Raw genomic sequence first — 13,331 nt, 5'->3', positions numbered from 1 at the left:
TCTTCACCTGCTAAAATCTCCTTTGTTGGCAAAAGGTATCATAGGCAGAACCTCAACAAAAGCATAAAGAGGAACGCTCAAGTTTTAAAGTGGATTAAATAGCTATACAGTAGGTAAAGACCGTTCTGGTTGGTAATTCGAAGGAATTGTATGTTTCAGAAGTTGCCTCACCTGGAAGAGAGAGAAAAGCCCATCTTGGAACAAAGGTCGGATGAAAACAGCGACTTGGAAACACAGGTAAGTGATGATGCTGACTGACTCTCCAACCCTTCTGATTGACTGAAACGCTTTATCCCCAGAGACATCTCCTGCTGTGAATAATTCAATATCACAGCCCTGACCCACCTGGGAGGAGACTTGGTTTTGTCATAGTTCTTCCTTATTTACAATAGAAGGAACCCTGGAGATGAACTAGCCCAGTGAGCCCCCAAGCGTGGAACACGGTCCTTTGACCATTAGTGAAATAATTCTAGGTCCTCTGCAAGTTTATCAATGACCTGCCATTAAGTCACATGGCCTAACATTCTTTTTTTTTCCCCCCACCCCCACCTTTGGCTTAAACAATAGAAATTTATTTTCTCACAATTATGGAGGTTAGAAATCCAAAATCAAGGTTCGTTTCTTCTGCGGCATCTCTTTCCCTGGCTTGTACGTGATCATCTTCTCATTGTGTCTTCACTTGATCTACCCTCTATCCGTTAGCGGTCTGACATTCTCTTTTAATGTTTCTGATTACAACAGAAAAACCATTTTGGTTTGAGGCTTGTGTACCTTCAGCACGTCTTTGACATATGATGTTCTTTTTTTTTGAAATCAAAGATGTTATCATTGTGCTTAATTTTAATTGGTTACCTCCTATTGCTGGCAAATGATACTAGTTTTCCATTTACCAATTTAAACAGTTTTAACTTAAGTAAAAACTGGATCGTTTAAAGACAAATATGAAGCCAACTGAAGTCAAGAGGAAGGTAGAAACTTCATAGCGTGTGAAGGTTTTCTTTGCATAACTGGAGCCTGGGAACCAGTGAACCCACTCAACTTTCTGGTTGGGGGATCAGGGTAGGCAAGAAGGGTCAGAGTTATTCAATGATATGGATAAGATTGCTGCCTTTTCAGAGGCCAGCTAGGATAATAACCCAGGCCTCCTGATGCTTAGTTCTGCAAACTCCAAACCCCAAACTTAGTGGCCTGTCACATTGCTAAAAGTCATGCTATTTTATTCAACATGAAGTCTGTCTTGGACTAGCAGTTCTCAAATTTGAGAGTGTGTCACAGTTTCCTATAGGGCTTGTTAAAACCCAGAGAATTGGGTCCCACCCCAGTGTTCAGGATGCAGTAAGTCTAGGGTAGGGCCTGAGAATTTTCTTTTCTAATAAGTTCTCAGGTGCTACTGGTGCCGTGGTCCAAGGACCACACTTGGAAATATCCTGCTTTAGACTGACTGCTTCTTAGTGTGGGTAGAGGGACCACTGACCATTGGGCGGACAATTCTCCGTCATGTGGGATGGAACATTGAGCATCCCTAGCCCCCTGACTGCCGGTATTCTGTGGTGCTCCCTCATCAGTGTGACAGCCAAAAATACCTCCAGAGATTTCCAACACCTCAGGATAAAAGGCAGTGCTTTGTTTCCCTACAGGTAATACTCTCAAGCTAAGATGCCAACATTCCTATTCCCTAGATGGTTGCTTCTCATTTCTAGCCTCTGATGTGTTCTTCTCATGTTTCCTGCCCCTCCAAGAGTCTACCACAGCTAACACTCCAATCTTTTCTTCATCACTTGTCCTTGTTTATGCTGCTACAACAAAGTACTGTAGTCTGGGTGGCTTGCAAACAAGAGAAATTTATGTCTCACTGTCCTGGAGACTAGGAGTCTAAGATCAGGATGCCAGCATGATCAGGTTCCGGTGAGAGATCCCTCCCAGGCTTCAGACCTGGCAGAAGACACAGGTGGGAAGCAAGCTCTCACATGACCCTTATAAGAGCACTAATCCCCCACCCTGGGGGCCGTGAACCACCGAGGAAGCCTTAATTCTAGTCACCACCTCCCAAAGGCTCCATCTCCTAATACCTTTACCTTGAGGGGTTAGAGTTTCATGATACAGATTTTAGGGAGACACAGTCAGACCATAACGCAGTCTGAGTGCTTCTGAGCTGTGAGTTTTGAGATCTTAGATTGATAAAAGGGTGCAGTGTAACAAAGAATGAGAACTTCAGACTTGCTGACTCGGCTTAGAGCTCCAGAACTTTTTTTTCAATATTGATTGATGCATTTGGCTGCACCAGGTCTTAGTTGTGGCGTGTGGGATCTGGCTCCCTGACCAGGGATTGAAGCCTGGGTCCCTCCATTGGGAAGGTGAGTCTTAACCACTGGACTGCCGGGGAAGTCCAGCCCTCCAATCTTTATTTTGCTAATTGAGTGACCCTAGGTGACCTCTTCTCTTCTGGGATACTCAGTCTCCTCACCTATCACCTAACAAAGGGGATTTTGATTGTTACCTGGGGTGGCTGACACTAAATTTGATGCTGAGAATCTTTCACTAGTGAATAGGATGTGGTGCCACACTGCAGAAAATAAAATTCATGAAAGTAAAATTCTAAATGAAACTTTAACTAGCAAGTAAGATAAATATTTTAATCTTAAAGCAAATAGGTCAGTATGTTTTGATTTCTTCTGGAAATTTGGGGGAATTCAAGTTTACCTCTTATACTGGAATTCGGAAGGATTTTTTAAAAATGCTTTAAAATCTGTTATTTCAGTAAATTTTAAAATCTCACCATCAACTTTCCTGCATTTTTTTAAATTTATAAATTTAGGGGACTTCGCTGTGGTCCAGTGGTTAAGACTTTGCCTTCCAGTGCAAGGGGTTTGGATTGGGAGCTAAGTTCCCACATGCCTCAAAGTAAAAAAAAACAAAACAAAATGCAAAGCAGAAGGAATATTGTAACAAATTCAATAAAAATGTTAAAAAAGGATCAACATAAAAAGAAAAAACTTTTTAAAAAAAGGTATAAATTTAGTCATTGTCAGTAAGTTTCTTAGAATGGGTTTCTAATGGTTTATTGAGAGGATTGACTATAATTTTATGTATATTTAATATGAATGATTATATATAACACAATATATAAGATTATATTTATAAGGAAGCTTTAAAAAGGGTTTCCCTGGTGGCTCAGCAGTAAAGAAACTTCCTGTCAATGTAGGAGATGGCAAGGACCCAGGATTTGATCCCTGGGTCGGGAAGATTTCCTGGAGGAGGAAATGGCAACCCACTCCAGTATTCTTGCCTGGACAATCCCATGGACAGAGGAGCCTGGCAGGCTACAGTCCATTGGGTCACAAAAGAGTTGGATAGGATTTAGCAACTAAACAGCACAACATGCTTTGAATTAACATGAATTTGTTAGGCAGCATGTTGCACCTGCACGTGGGGCTTCCCAAACAAAACTATACTTTTTCTTATAAAAAGTCTGCAAATTAAGCAAAAACAGAAGAGAGACAACCACAGCCTGTTGCTCGTGTCTCTCTCTAATCTGTCATCTTCTTCCCCTTCTCTAGAATCCTAGCTCCCTGGTCCCCAGGCCTTTGAGTCAGCAGAATCCCGAGAAGAAAACCCGTCTTTCTGAACATTGCCGCCTCTATTTTGGGGCACTCTTCAAAGCCATCAGCGTGCTGAACAGCAGCCTCCAGAACAGCCAACCCCCCGAGACCTTCATCACGCAGAGCAAGCTGGTCATCACGGTCGGGCAGAAGCTGGTGGACAGGCTGTGCCGGGAGACCCAGGAGCGGGACGTGCGCAATGAGATCCTGCGGGGCAGCAGCTGCCTCTGCAGCCTGCTCAAGGACCTAGCGCTGGCCACCAAGCACGCCGTGCTCCAGCACCCCAGCCCTGCCGCCCTGCAGCACCTCCGGGCCGAAGCCAAGAAGCTGGAGCAGCACGCGCAGCAGTTCAGGGGGACGTTGGAATAAGCCTCGTTCTCCCTGTTAAACTCTTCACTTCAGTTGCACACCCACAACCTGTGCAAGTCTGTCCTCTGGGAAAAACCAACCTGGGGGTGTGCAATGGATGGCAATCGTCATGGTGCCCAAACCCAGTGTTACCGAGGGTCTGGGCAACTCCAGGATATTGGCTTATCCCACAGAGTCAGGGAGGAGTTAGGTGTGAAGAAAGGACCTATGGTGTAGGGCCAGTGTATGAAATGAGGTTGTGGAATCCAGTTTTTTATATTAGCCCAATGTGTGCCTGTGTTAAGTTCATTCATTCATTCAGTACTTATTTATTGGATACCTATTGTATGTTAAATTCTAGGTGCTAGGCATGTAGCACAGAATCAGACCAAGGCTTTGCCCTCAGGGCGTTTACAATCTAGTGGGGAGACAGACAAATGATGGAGAAATACATACACAATATATTAGGTGCTAGGGAGAAGCCTACTTTTGGGCTTCCTTTGGGGCTCAGTGGTAAAGAACCCACCTGCCAATGCAGGAGACATGGTTTGATTCCTGGATTGGGAAGATCCCCTGGAGAAGGAAATGGTAACCCCCTCCAGTATTCTTTCCTGGGAAATCCCATGGACAGAGAAGTTTGGCAGACTACAGTCCATGGGTTGGCAAGAGAGTTAGACATGACTGAGCGACTAAACAACAGGGAGAAAATAGAATATGAGAATGCGGGCAAAGATTATTTTCAAGTGATTAATTTCTGTTGCATCTACTAGAAAATGTAGTATAATTTTCAGTTTGGATAGAATTAATTCTGTGAGACTGGTACAAATTCTGTATCTGTGACTTATACCACACATGTATATATATATATTTGCTGTTTTATCTGAACAGAGTTAAACAAGCATGTTATAAGTAGCGGTAAATTTGCAATATAACATGTTCTATTGGGTTCCCTATTTATTTTGTACATTATAGATTCTGTGTTGATAAATTCAACACATGGATTGAGCATTTAGTATGTTCAATCAGAAAAGGTTTATACCTCAATAGTCTCAAATGTGTTACCATTTATAATATTATGTCAATACAGTCATGAATTGAAACATCCTTTGCACCAATCTTTTCTTTGGAAAGGTGTTTGATCTGTGTCACTTGGGTTCTGGTACCAAAGCAAAATGTTTATTTGTGTCACGCAAATGCTTCTCCCCAAAGTGTGCAAGGAGAGGAAGTAGAGGCCAAGTTTGCACATGCAACGCTAGCTCGGGAAAAGTAGAGCCAGGAAGTGTGGTATAAACAGCAGCCCTATCACTGGGCACAGATCTGAGAGTGGCCCAGAATTCCCCCCCACTCCCCCACGCCAAATCAAACACCTCCTCTTCCTGTCCTTGCAGCTGGGGCTTTAGTTCATGTTTCTATGGTTACATCATCACTTCAAGGGGAGGTTCATGTCTTCTATGTGCCCCTCTGCCATGAGCCATCTCTAGGCTGGAAATTACCTGAAATGGTACCAGCTGCAGTTCCTATCTGCTACTCTGCACTTTTAAATTGTTGACTACCAAAAGTTACTCTCAGGGTCCCTAAAGAAGGATCCTGTCCTGGTGAGGCTTGGTTCTCTGCACTAGAATGGAGACATTTTCTGGGAGCAGCCGTGATCTGTGTCAGTTAGGACTCCTTCTGATACCATCTCTCTTAAGCAATAAAAGGAATTTATTGACTCAAGTATCTTAACATAATCCAGGGTCAAGCTGGCTTCAAAAACAGCTGCTTTGGGTACCCCCAGCAGAATCATCAAGGCCCAATTTCTGAGTCCCACTTTCTCTGTGTTAACTCTCATGGTTTCAAGGTGTCTGCCATGAGTTATGGTCTTTATTGGTCTGTGGCCAGAGGGGAAGAAAGAGCCTTAGATCAGATGTCTGCCCCTAACAACTCCATGGTAAGATGGGTGTATAATACCCAAAGTGTCCTAGACCTGGGATTTACCCCTACACACAGACACACACACACACACACAGACACACACACACACACACACAGAGCCATGAGTTCCTAGACAGATAAGGAGATGGCTCTAGCAAGAACTGTGAAATTACTTCTTCCCTTACTTCAAAGTAACAAGTCAGCCTGCCATAATCTCATGGATGCTGAGAGAAGACATGAGATTCTGGGATCAGAGACCATGTCGGGGGTACCCAAGACCGCCCTGAGGCCCCCTGATTCGGTAGGAAGCTTCACAAGATCCCACGTATAGTGTCTCACCCCTCCGATCTATCACAATCAAAGGAGACAGAGCAAAATCTGCAAAGGGAAAGGTCACGTGGGAATGAAGCAGCAGGGCAGGCTCAGGCTGCCAAGAGTCCCCTCCCGGGGGTTACCTAGGACCCCCTTAACTCCCCCAGCTGGGAGCCATGACAATATACAGGGAGTGTTGCTGGCCAGAGAAACTCATGACAGCCTGGCCTCCAGGGTTTTCACTAGCGTTGATCATGTGTGAGCCTCTGTGTGGCGTGGACCAAAGTCTCAGACTCTTTGAAGGGAAGCAGGTGTCCTGTATGAATCACATTGTTTGTACAAACAGTTTAGGCCCTGCTCCATTCTTACCAACTCAGGGATGGTGGAAACTCTCCCTGAAACCAAGTTCCTATACAACCGCCAAAGCCAATCTTGCCAGCAGGCCTTTCTAAGGATATTAGTCAGACCTGTTATTATGTCAACTCTCCTACACAGAGTCAAATGGCTCCTCTTATAGCCTCACAAGTGGTTACTGATTCATTTTTAAAATAAAAAAAATTATTTATTTATTCTTAGTTTTGGTTGTGCTGAGTCTTCATTGCTGCTCGTGGGCTTCCTCTAGTTGCAGTGAGCATGGGCTACTTTTGTTGCGGTGCACGGGCTTCTGTTGCAGTGGCCTCTCTTGTTGCAGAGCACAGGCTCTAGTACTCATGGGCTTCAGTAGTTGTGGCACAGGGGCTCATTAGTTGTGGCTCTCAGGCCCTAGAGCGTGCAGGCTCAGTAGCTGTGACTCCAGGGCTCTTGGTTGTGGCGCACAGGCTCAATTGCTCCATGGCACATGGGATCTTTCCAGACCAGAGACAGAACCCACCTCCCCTGCATTGGCAAGACGATCCTTAGCCACTCTACCACCAGGGAAGTCTGCTAATGCTTCATTTTTACATCATTTCCCCATACCCCTCAAGTCCCAGAGGCAATGCAAAGGTGTGTGTATGTGATGCTGTGCACACAAAGGGTTTGCACCAAAGCCATAAAAAACCCCTGAACCTAGGAAGCTCCCAATCTTTTATAGCAGTCTCTGTGTAAACCTGACCAAGCTTTGCCTCAGAGGAAGACTTTATCTTTATGACACTGGACAGCAAACAATCCTGCCCTTCTTCTCTGGAGGGAGATGTTGTCTCTGTCTTCCAAGGGGTTTGCTACATACATCCTTGACAAGATAGTCTGGAACAAAATATCAAGCCAATGCCTCTGTTCAGAAGACATGCAGAAACACGAGAGACCCCTGGAGTGCTGTGTCCCAGCCGGAACCCCTAGCAAAGTGAGAAATGGCACTGTAGAGAGGAAGGGCTGCTCCAGGGAGACACCAGTCAGTGTTTGCTCCAGGAGGCAAAGTGATGTGTTACACACTAGTGATAGCAACGGGATGTATCTATTTAGTGATTACTACATTTCAGATACTGTTCTAATGCTTTAGATGTTTCAACTCATTTAGTCCTTTATAAGTGACCTAGTCTCCAGGAGGTAATGAACAGGTCCCACATGGTTTCAGAACACTATGTAAGTATGTACCTATGTATGTAGAGAGATAGAATGACTGAGAGAGAGCCAAAAAGAGAGACAGAGACACCACAAAGAGACAGACATCTGGAGCTATATCTATCTATAGATATTTCTTTTTTTTTGAGATCAGTTTAAACCAGGGACCTTTGGCAACAAAGTATAAAACCAGAACCACTGGGTTCAAAATATTGAAAACTGCTGCTCCTAGCTAAGTGAGTTTCCTTCCTTTTTTTTGAAAGAGAGCAGTTATGGGATGAGTTTCCACTGATTGATTTAATAGGATAATTACTTCTGAAAAAGTTGTAAAGTAGATAAAATCACATTTTTCAGGTTTCAGCAGCTTTGTGCTAAGTCTGTTTCTTCAATGTCCAGAATTCTGTACTGTTTCCTCTCCAGGTAGGAAGAGGAAATGGTGGGTGTATGGTGGTGGTGGTGGTGGTAGCAACCTGACCTCAATTAAGTTAAATTTCCTCAGGAAGATGGAAGTGGTGAGAAGCCTCCTTTAGAGATCTTTCAATGTGATAGGCCCTGGGGGCGCCAAGAACCCAGGTGGGTGGCAACTATTTTTCTTAACAAAGCATCTTTTAAAAATGTTATGTTCTCCCCAAGTACAAACCGCAGGTCTCCCGAAGCTTTCCCTTTGCAAGTTGCCCATATTTGTAGGTTATTTGCTAATGTCCTTTTCCTTTCCTTCATTCATTTAACAATCATTTATTGAGCATCTCCTATCTGCCCAGGCCTCTTCTGATCACTAGACGTGCTGCAGTAGACAAAACAAAGGGTCTCATCATGCAGCTTTCTTCTCAGCTCAGGGAGATGGAATACCAGGGCCAAAGTGAGGGTGAAGGCCAGTGAGGCACTCTCTTTGGATGCAAAATGCAGGCGGGCACACCCAGCACTTGGTAATAAAGATAAATTATATTTTATACAACATTTTAAAAATCTAAATTAATGCAAAAACTCCATGGTGGACAAGACATCAAAAGTTACATTTATAACAGGTTATCAGTGATGGTAAATGGAAGGAAGAAATTAAATCAGGGTAGTGGGTAGGGTGATGGGGGAGATGTGCATTTTTAAAAAAGATTTATTTATTTTTTTGGCTGTGGTGGGTGTTCACTGCTGCACTCAGGCTTTCTCTAGTTGTTGCAAGCAGGGGCTACCCTTCATCACAGTAGGTGGGCTTCTCAGTGTGCTGGCTTCTCTTGTAGCACAGCACGGGCTCTAGGGCACAGGTGGGTTCAGTAGTTGTGGTACGTGGGCTTAACTGCTCTGTGCTATGTGGAATCTTCCTGAACCAGGGCTCTAACTGGTGTCCCTTGCATTGCAAGGCAGATTCTTAACCACTGGACCATCACGGAAGCCTGAGTTTTTTGTTTGTTTGTTTGTTTTGTTTTTAATGCACCCTGCAGCATGGGGGAATCTTACTTCCCTGACCAGTGAGCAAACCCATGCCCCCTGCATTGGGAACACAGAGCCTCAACTACTGGCCCTCCAGAGAAGTACCAAGATGTGCCTTTTCAAATGGAGAGGTCTGGAAAGATTGCTCTGAAGAAAGGACCAGGAGCCAAGTGATGATGCATCACTGAAGAGAGTCAGCTTGGCAAATGTAGGGGAAGAGTGTTCTGCAAGGGGAACAGCAAGGGGAGTGTGCAGAGTAGATGTACACCTGGAAAGCAAACATACACCGGGAGAATAAATGCACACCTGGAGAGTAAACGTATGCTGCTGCTGCTGCTAAGTCACTTCAGTCGTGTCCGACTCTGTGTGACCCCATAGACGGAAGCCCACCAGGCTCCCCCGTCCCTGGGATTCTCCAGGCAAGAACACTGGAGTGGGTTGCCATTTCCTTCTCCAATGCATGAAAGTGAAAAGTGAAAGGGAAGTCGCTCAGTCGTGTCCGACTCTTAGTGACCCCATGGACTGCAGCCTACCAGGCTCCTCCGTCCATGGGATTTTCCAGGCAAGAGTACTGGAGTGGGGTGCTGTTGCCTTCTCCGGAGTAAACGTATACCTGGAGAGTTCTATCAAGTGGAGGAGATGCCAGTGTAGGAAAGAAAAATGAATGACGTAAGCTGGGAGGCGTAGTTAGGAGCCCAGTCCATGTAAGGCCCTGTAGAGTCCTGGAATAGTTTTAATATTTCACTAAAACAGCAATGAAAAGTAACTTTTGTCTTGTATTACCGCCGCAAACACTTCCATTTTCTACTTTATTTTAACTGTCTTTGGGACACCCTCCCAGTGTAACCTTAAATGAGGCCATGAAATTCTTTTTTATTTTTTGGCCATGCCAAGAGGCATGTGGGATCTTAATTACCCACCAGGGCCTGAACCCACGCCACCGGCATTGGAAGCACAGTCTTAATCACTGGACCACTAGGGAAGTCCCCAGGCTGTGAGCATCTTGAAGAATCCTAACACGTAGTTTTACGTTTTTGTTTTTTCATGCTGACTCTTAGAACGAGTTATTCTGCATATCAGCCTTTTCCAGACAGAATTGAAAACTGCAGCTTTGGAAGAGCATCTGGGCAGAGCTAACAGGAAATAAAACCCTCAATGGTTTAGAAGTCGGAAGTATTTGGGAACTATTTTAACAGGCAGTTGAAGCACTTAAAGTAGTGGGTCTTAGCCTGGGCTTCAGGAAGCCATGAATAAAATGCATATATGTATAAAGTACAGCTGGGCTTCCCAGGTGGCTCAGTGGTAAAGAATCCACCTGCCAATGAAGACAACAAGGGTTCAAACCCTGGGTCAGGAAGATCCCCTGGAGAAGGAAATGGCTACCCACTCTAGTATTTTTGCCTGGGAAATGCCATTGACAGAGGAGCCTGGCAGGCTACAGTTCATGAGTCAAAAAGAGTCAGAGATGACTTAGCAACTAAAATAACAAACAAATTGTAGCATCCTGAGTGCTTATGGATAATTTTTCTGGGGAATAAGTCCAAAGCTTTCACCAAATTCTCCAACAGGTCCAATGACCCAGAAAGGTTAAGGAATACTGATTTTTTTAATTGGCTGAACAGCATGTGAGATCTTAGTTTTCTGATCAGGAATGGAACCATGCTCTCTGCATTGGAAAAGTAGAGTCTTAACCACTGGACTACCAAGGACGTCTCTAAGGAGTACTGATTTTGGTAGAAGGTAATGGTTTTCTCTATCATGATTCCACTCCTCTCCTGCCCTTCAAGTTCACAGCTTGATCCAGGGATCAAACTTGTCACCAAGGATCCTCATAAGGGAATATCCTTTACCAGCTCATTCAACAGACAGTGGGAAGAAGCAGCAGATAATAGACCTACTTCTCAGTGTGGCTGGAAATGAAATACTCGAATGAAATAAAGGCAGAATACAATGCCTGACAGCTCTCAACACAAACTAGTTGCTACTGATATTAAAAAATAAACCTGTACATTTTAGCTGTGTATAGTCTGCAACACAGAGTAGCTAAGAAACCAATATTCTAAAAGAGGAAACCAAGGGGGAAGAGAAAAACCATGCAGCTGCCTGAACTTTAACGCCCACACAGTCATTACCACTGGGTGTCATCAGTAGCTTTGGGGGGAGGAGGTGAAGAATCCTGGCATCTGTGGTTAGATGGGCCTCATTTGGGAAAGCCCCTCCCCCACCTCCTTTCCCTTCTACTTCCCTGATGTGTGCCATGGACCCAGGACATCTGGCACATCTGAGCCTCAGGGTTGTCACTTGGATAACAGAAGGCACTATACCCCATACTAAGGTTGAGAGGACAGAAGGCAAGAATGCTTCCAACTCTCCCAGCATAGAATTACAGTTTGATAAAGAGCAGCTATTTTTGTTTATTCCACCCCAAATGAATTTGGTGAGGGGTAGTTGTACCTGTCCGAAAAGAACACTGGTTTGAGAGTCTGTCTAAAAATCCTTTATTTTTGCTATTCTCTGTTTTTCTGTCCATTGCTTTAAGAGAAAACCAATCTTAGAAGCCATCCCCAGCTCTCACTAGCTGTTTAACCTTGGACCAGTGCTTTTGATCTTTCCAGCCTTCTGTTTCCCTACCCTAGAAATGAGATTCTAGTTGAATCAAACTTTTTTAGGGTCTGCTGGTCAACCCTCTTGGAATGAATCTGTACTTTTTTGGTTTATGGAGGACTTAGACTCTTGCTCTCAACCTATTCGGAGAAGGCAATGGCACCCCACTCCAGTACTCTTGCCTGGAAAATCCCATGGACGGAGGAGCCTGGTAGGCTGTAGTCCACGGGGTCGCTAAGAGTCAGGCACGACTGAGCGACTTCCCTTTCCCTTTTCACTTTCATACATTGGAGAAGGAAATGGCAACCCACTCCAGTGTTCTTGCCTGGAGAATCCCAGGGACGGGGGAGCCTGATGGACTGCCGTCTATGGGGTCGCAAAGAGTCGGACACAACTGAAGCGACTTAGCAGCAGCAAAGACTCTTGCAGGCACTGAGAATGCAAGAGGGAGTAAAACAAAGTCCCTAGGAAGTTTACAGTTCTTGAGATGTTAATAAAAATAAATTAGGTGCCAATCAGAGACCAACTGATTAAAGGATTTATTTTAATTCTAATTAATTGCAGTATCAGATAACTCAATCATCTAGCCCTTGAAGCTTTCCAATCCACATACACTGTATTTTCTCTTCCCAAGTGGGGAGTATTTTTAGTGTTTTTGTTTCATTTTGATCAAGGTGGTAACACCCAGACTCACGTCCATCTAGTCAGTGATGCCATCCAACCATCTCATCCTCTGTTGTCCCCTTCTCCTCCTGCCCCCAAATCCTCCCAGCATCAGAGTCTTTTCCAATGAGTCAACTCTTCGCATGAGGTGGCCAAAGTACTGGAGTTTCAGCTTCAGCATCATTCATTCCAAAGAAATCCCAGGGCTGATCTCCTTCAGATGGACTGGTTGGATCTCCTTGCAGTCCAAGGGACTCTCAAGAGTCTTCTCCAACACCACAGTTCAAAAGCATCAATTCTTCGGCGCTCTGCCTTCTTCACAGTCCAACTCTCACATCCATACATGACCACAGGAAAAACCATAGCCTTGACTAGACGAACCTTTGTGGGCAAAGTAATGTCTCTGCTTTTCAATATGCTATCTAGGTTGGTCATAACTTTCCTTCCAAGGAGTAAGTGTCTTTTAATTTCATGGCTGCAGTCACCATCTGCAGTGATTTTGGAGCCCCCCAAAATAAAGTCTGACACTGTTTCCACTGTTTCCTCATCTATTTCCCATGAAGTGATGGGACCAGATGCCATGATCTTCATTTTCTGAATGTTGAGCTTTAAGCCAACTTTTTCACTCTCCTCTTTCACTTTCATCAAGAGGCTTTTTAGTTCCTCTTCACTTTCTGCCATAAGGGTGGTGTCATCTGCATATCTGAGGTTATTGATATTTCTCCCTGCAATCTTGATTCCAGCTTGTGTTTCTTCCAGTCCAGCGTTTCTCATGATGTACTCTGCATATAAGTTAATTCCCGAACAATCTCGGTTAACATCACTTCTCTGTTGTGAATGCTTCGATCATAACTGACGCCCAGTAAAAAGATACGTTCTCTTTTAGACACATAAACGTTAACTGAAATGGATCCATCCCTATTCATC

The 13,331-nt window shown here is 44.4% G+C and overlaps 1 protein-coding gene across 2 annotated transcripts in view; it reads left to right on the top strand.

Annotated features, from left to right (window-relative positions):
- Positions 1-5,051, top strand: part of CASS4 (Cas scaffold protein family member 4) — a 35,655-nt gene extending 30,604 nt beyond the window's left edge. For both annotated transcript variants that reach the window (XM_059893001.1, XM_025001167.2), the window contains 2 exons: positions 160-237; positions 3,558-5,051. In XM_059893001.1, coding sequence (XP_059748984.1) covers positions 160-237; positions 3,558-3,968 — 489 coding nt within the window. In that variant the 3' untranslated portion in view covers positions 3,969-5,051. The remainder of the gene's footprint in view (positions 1-159; positions 238-3,557) is intronic.
- Positions 5,052-13,331: the final 8,280 nt, after the last annotated feature.

This window comes from Bos taurus, chromosome 13 (genome assembly GCF_002263795.3).
Source record: "Bos taurus isolate L1 Dominette 01449 registration number 42190680 breed Hereford chromosome 13, ARS-UCD2.0, whole genome shotgun sequence".
Lineage (NCBI taxonomy): Eukaryota > Metazoa > Chordata > Mammalia > Artiodactyla > Bovidae > Bos > Bos taurus.
The sequence above is the reverse complement of the archived record's forward strand: the minus strand, read 5'-3'. Positions and strand labels throughout refer to the sequence as shown.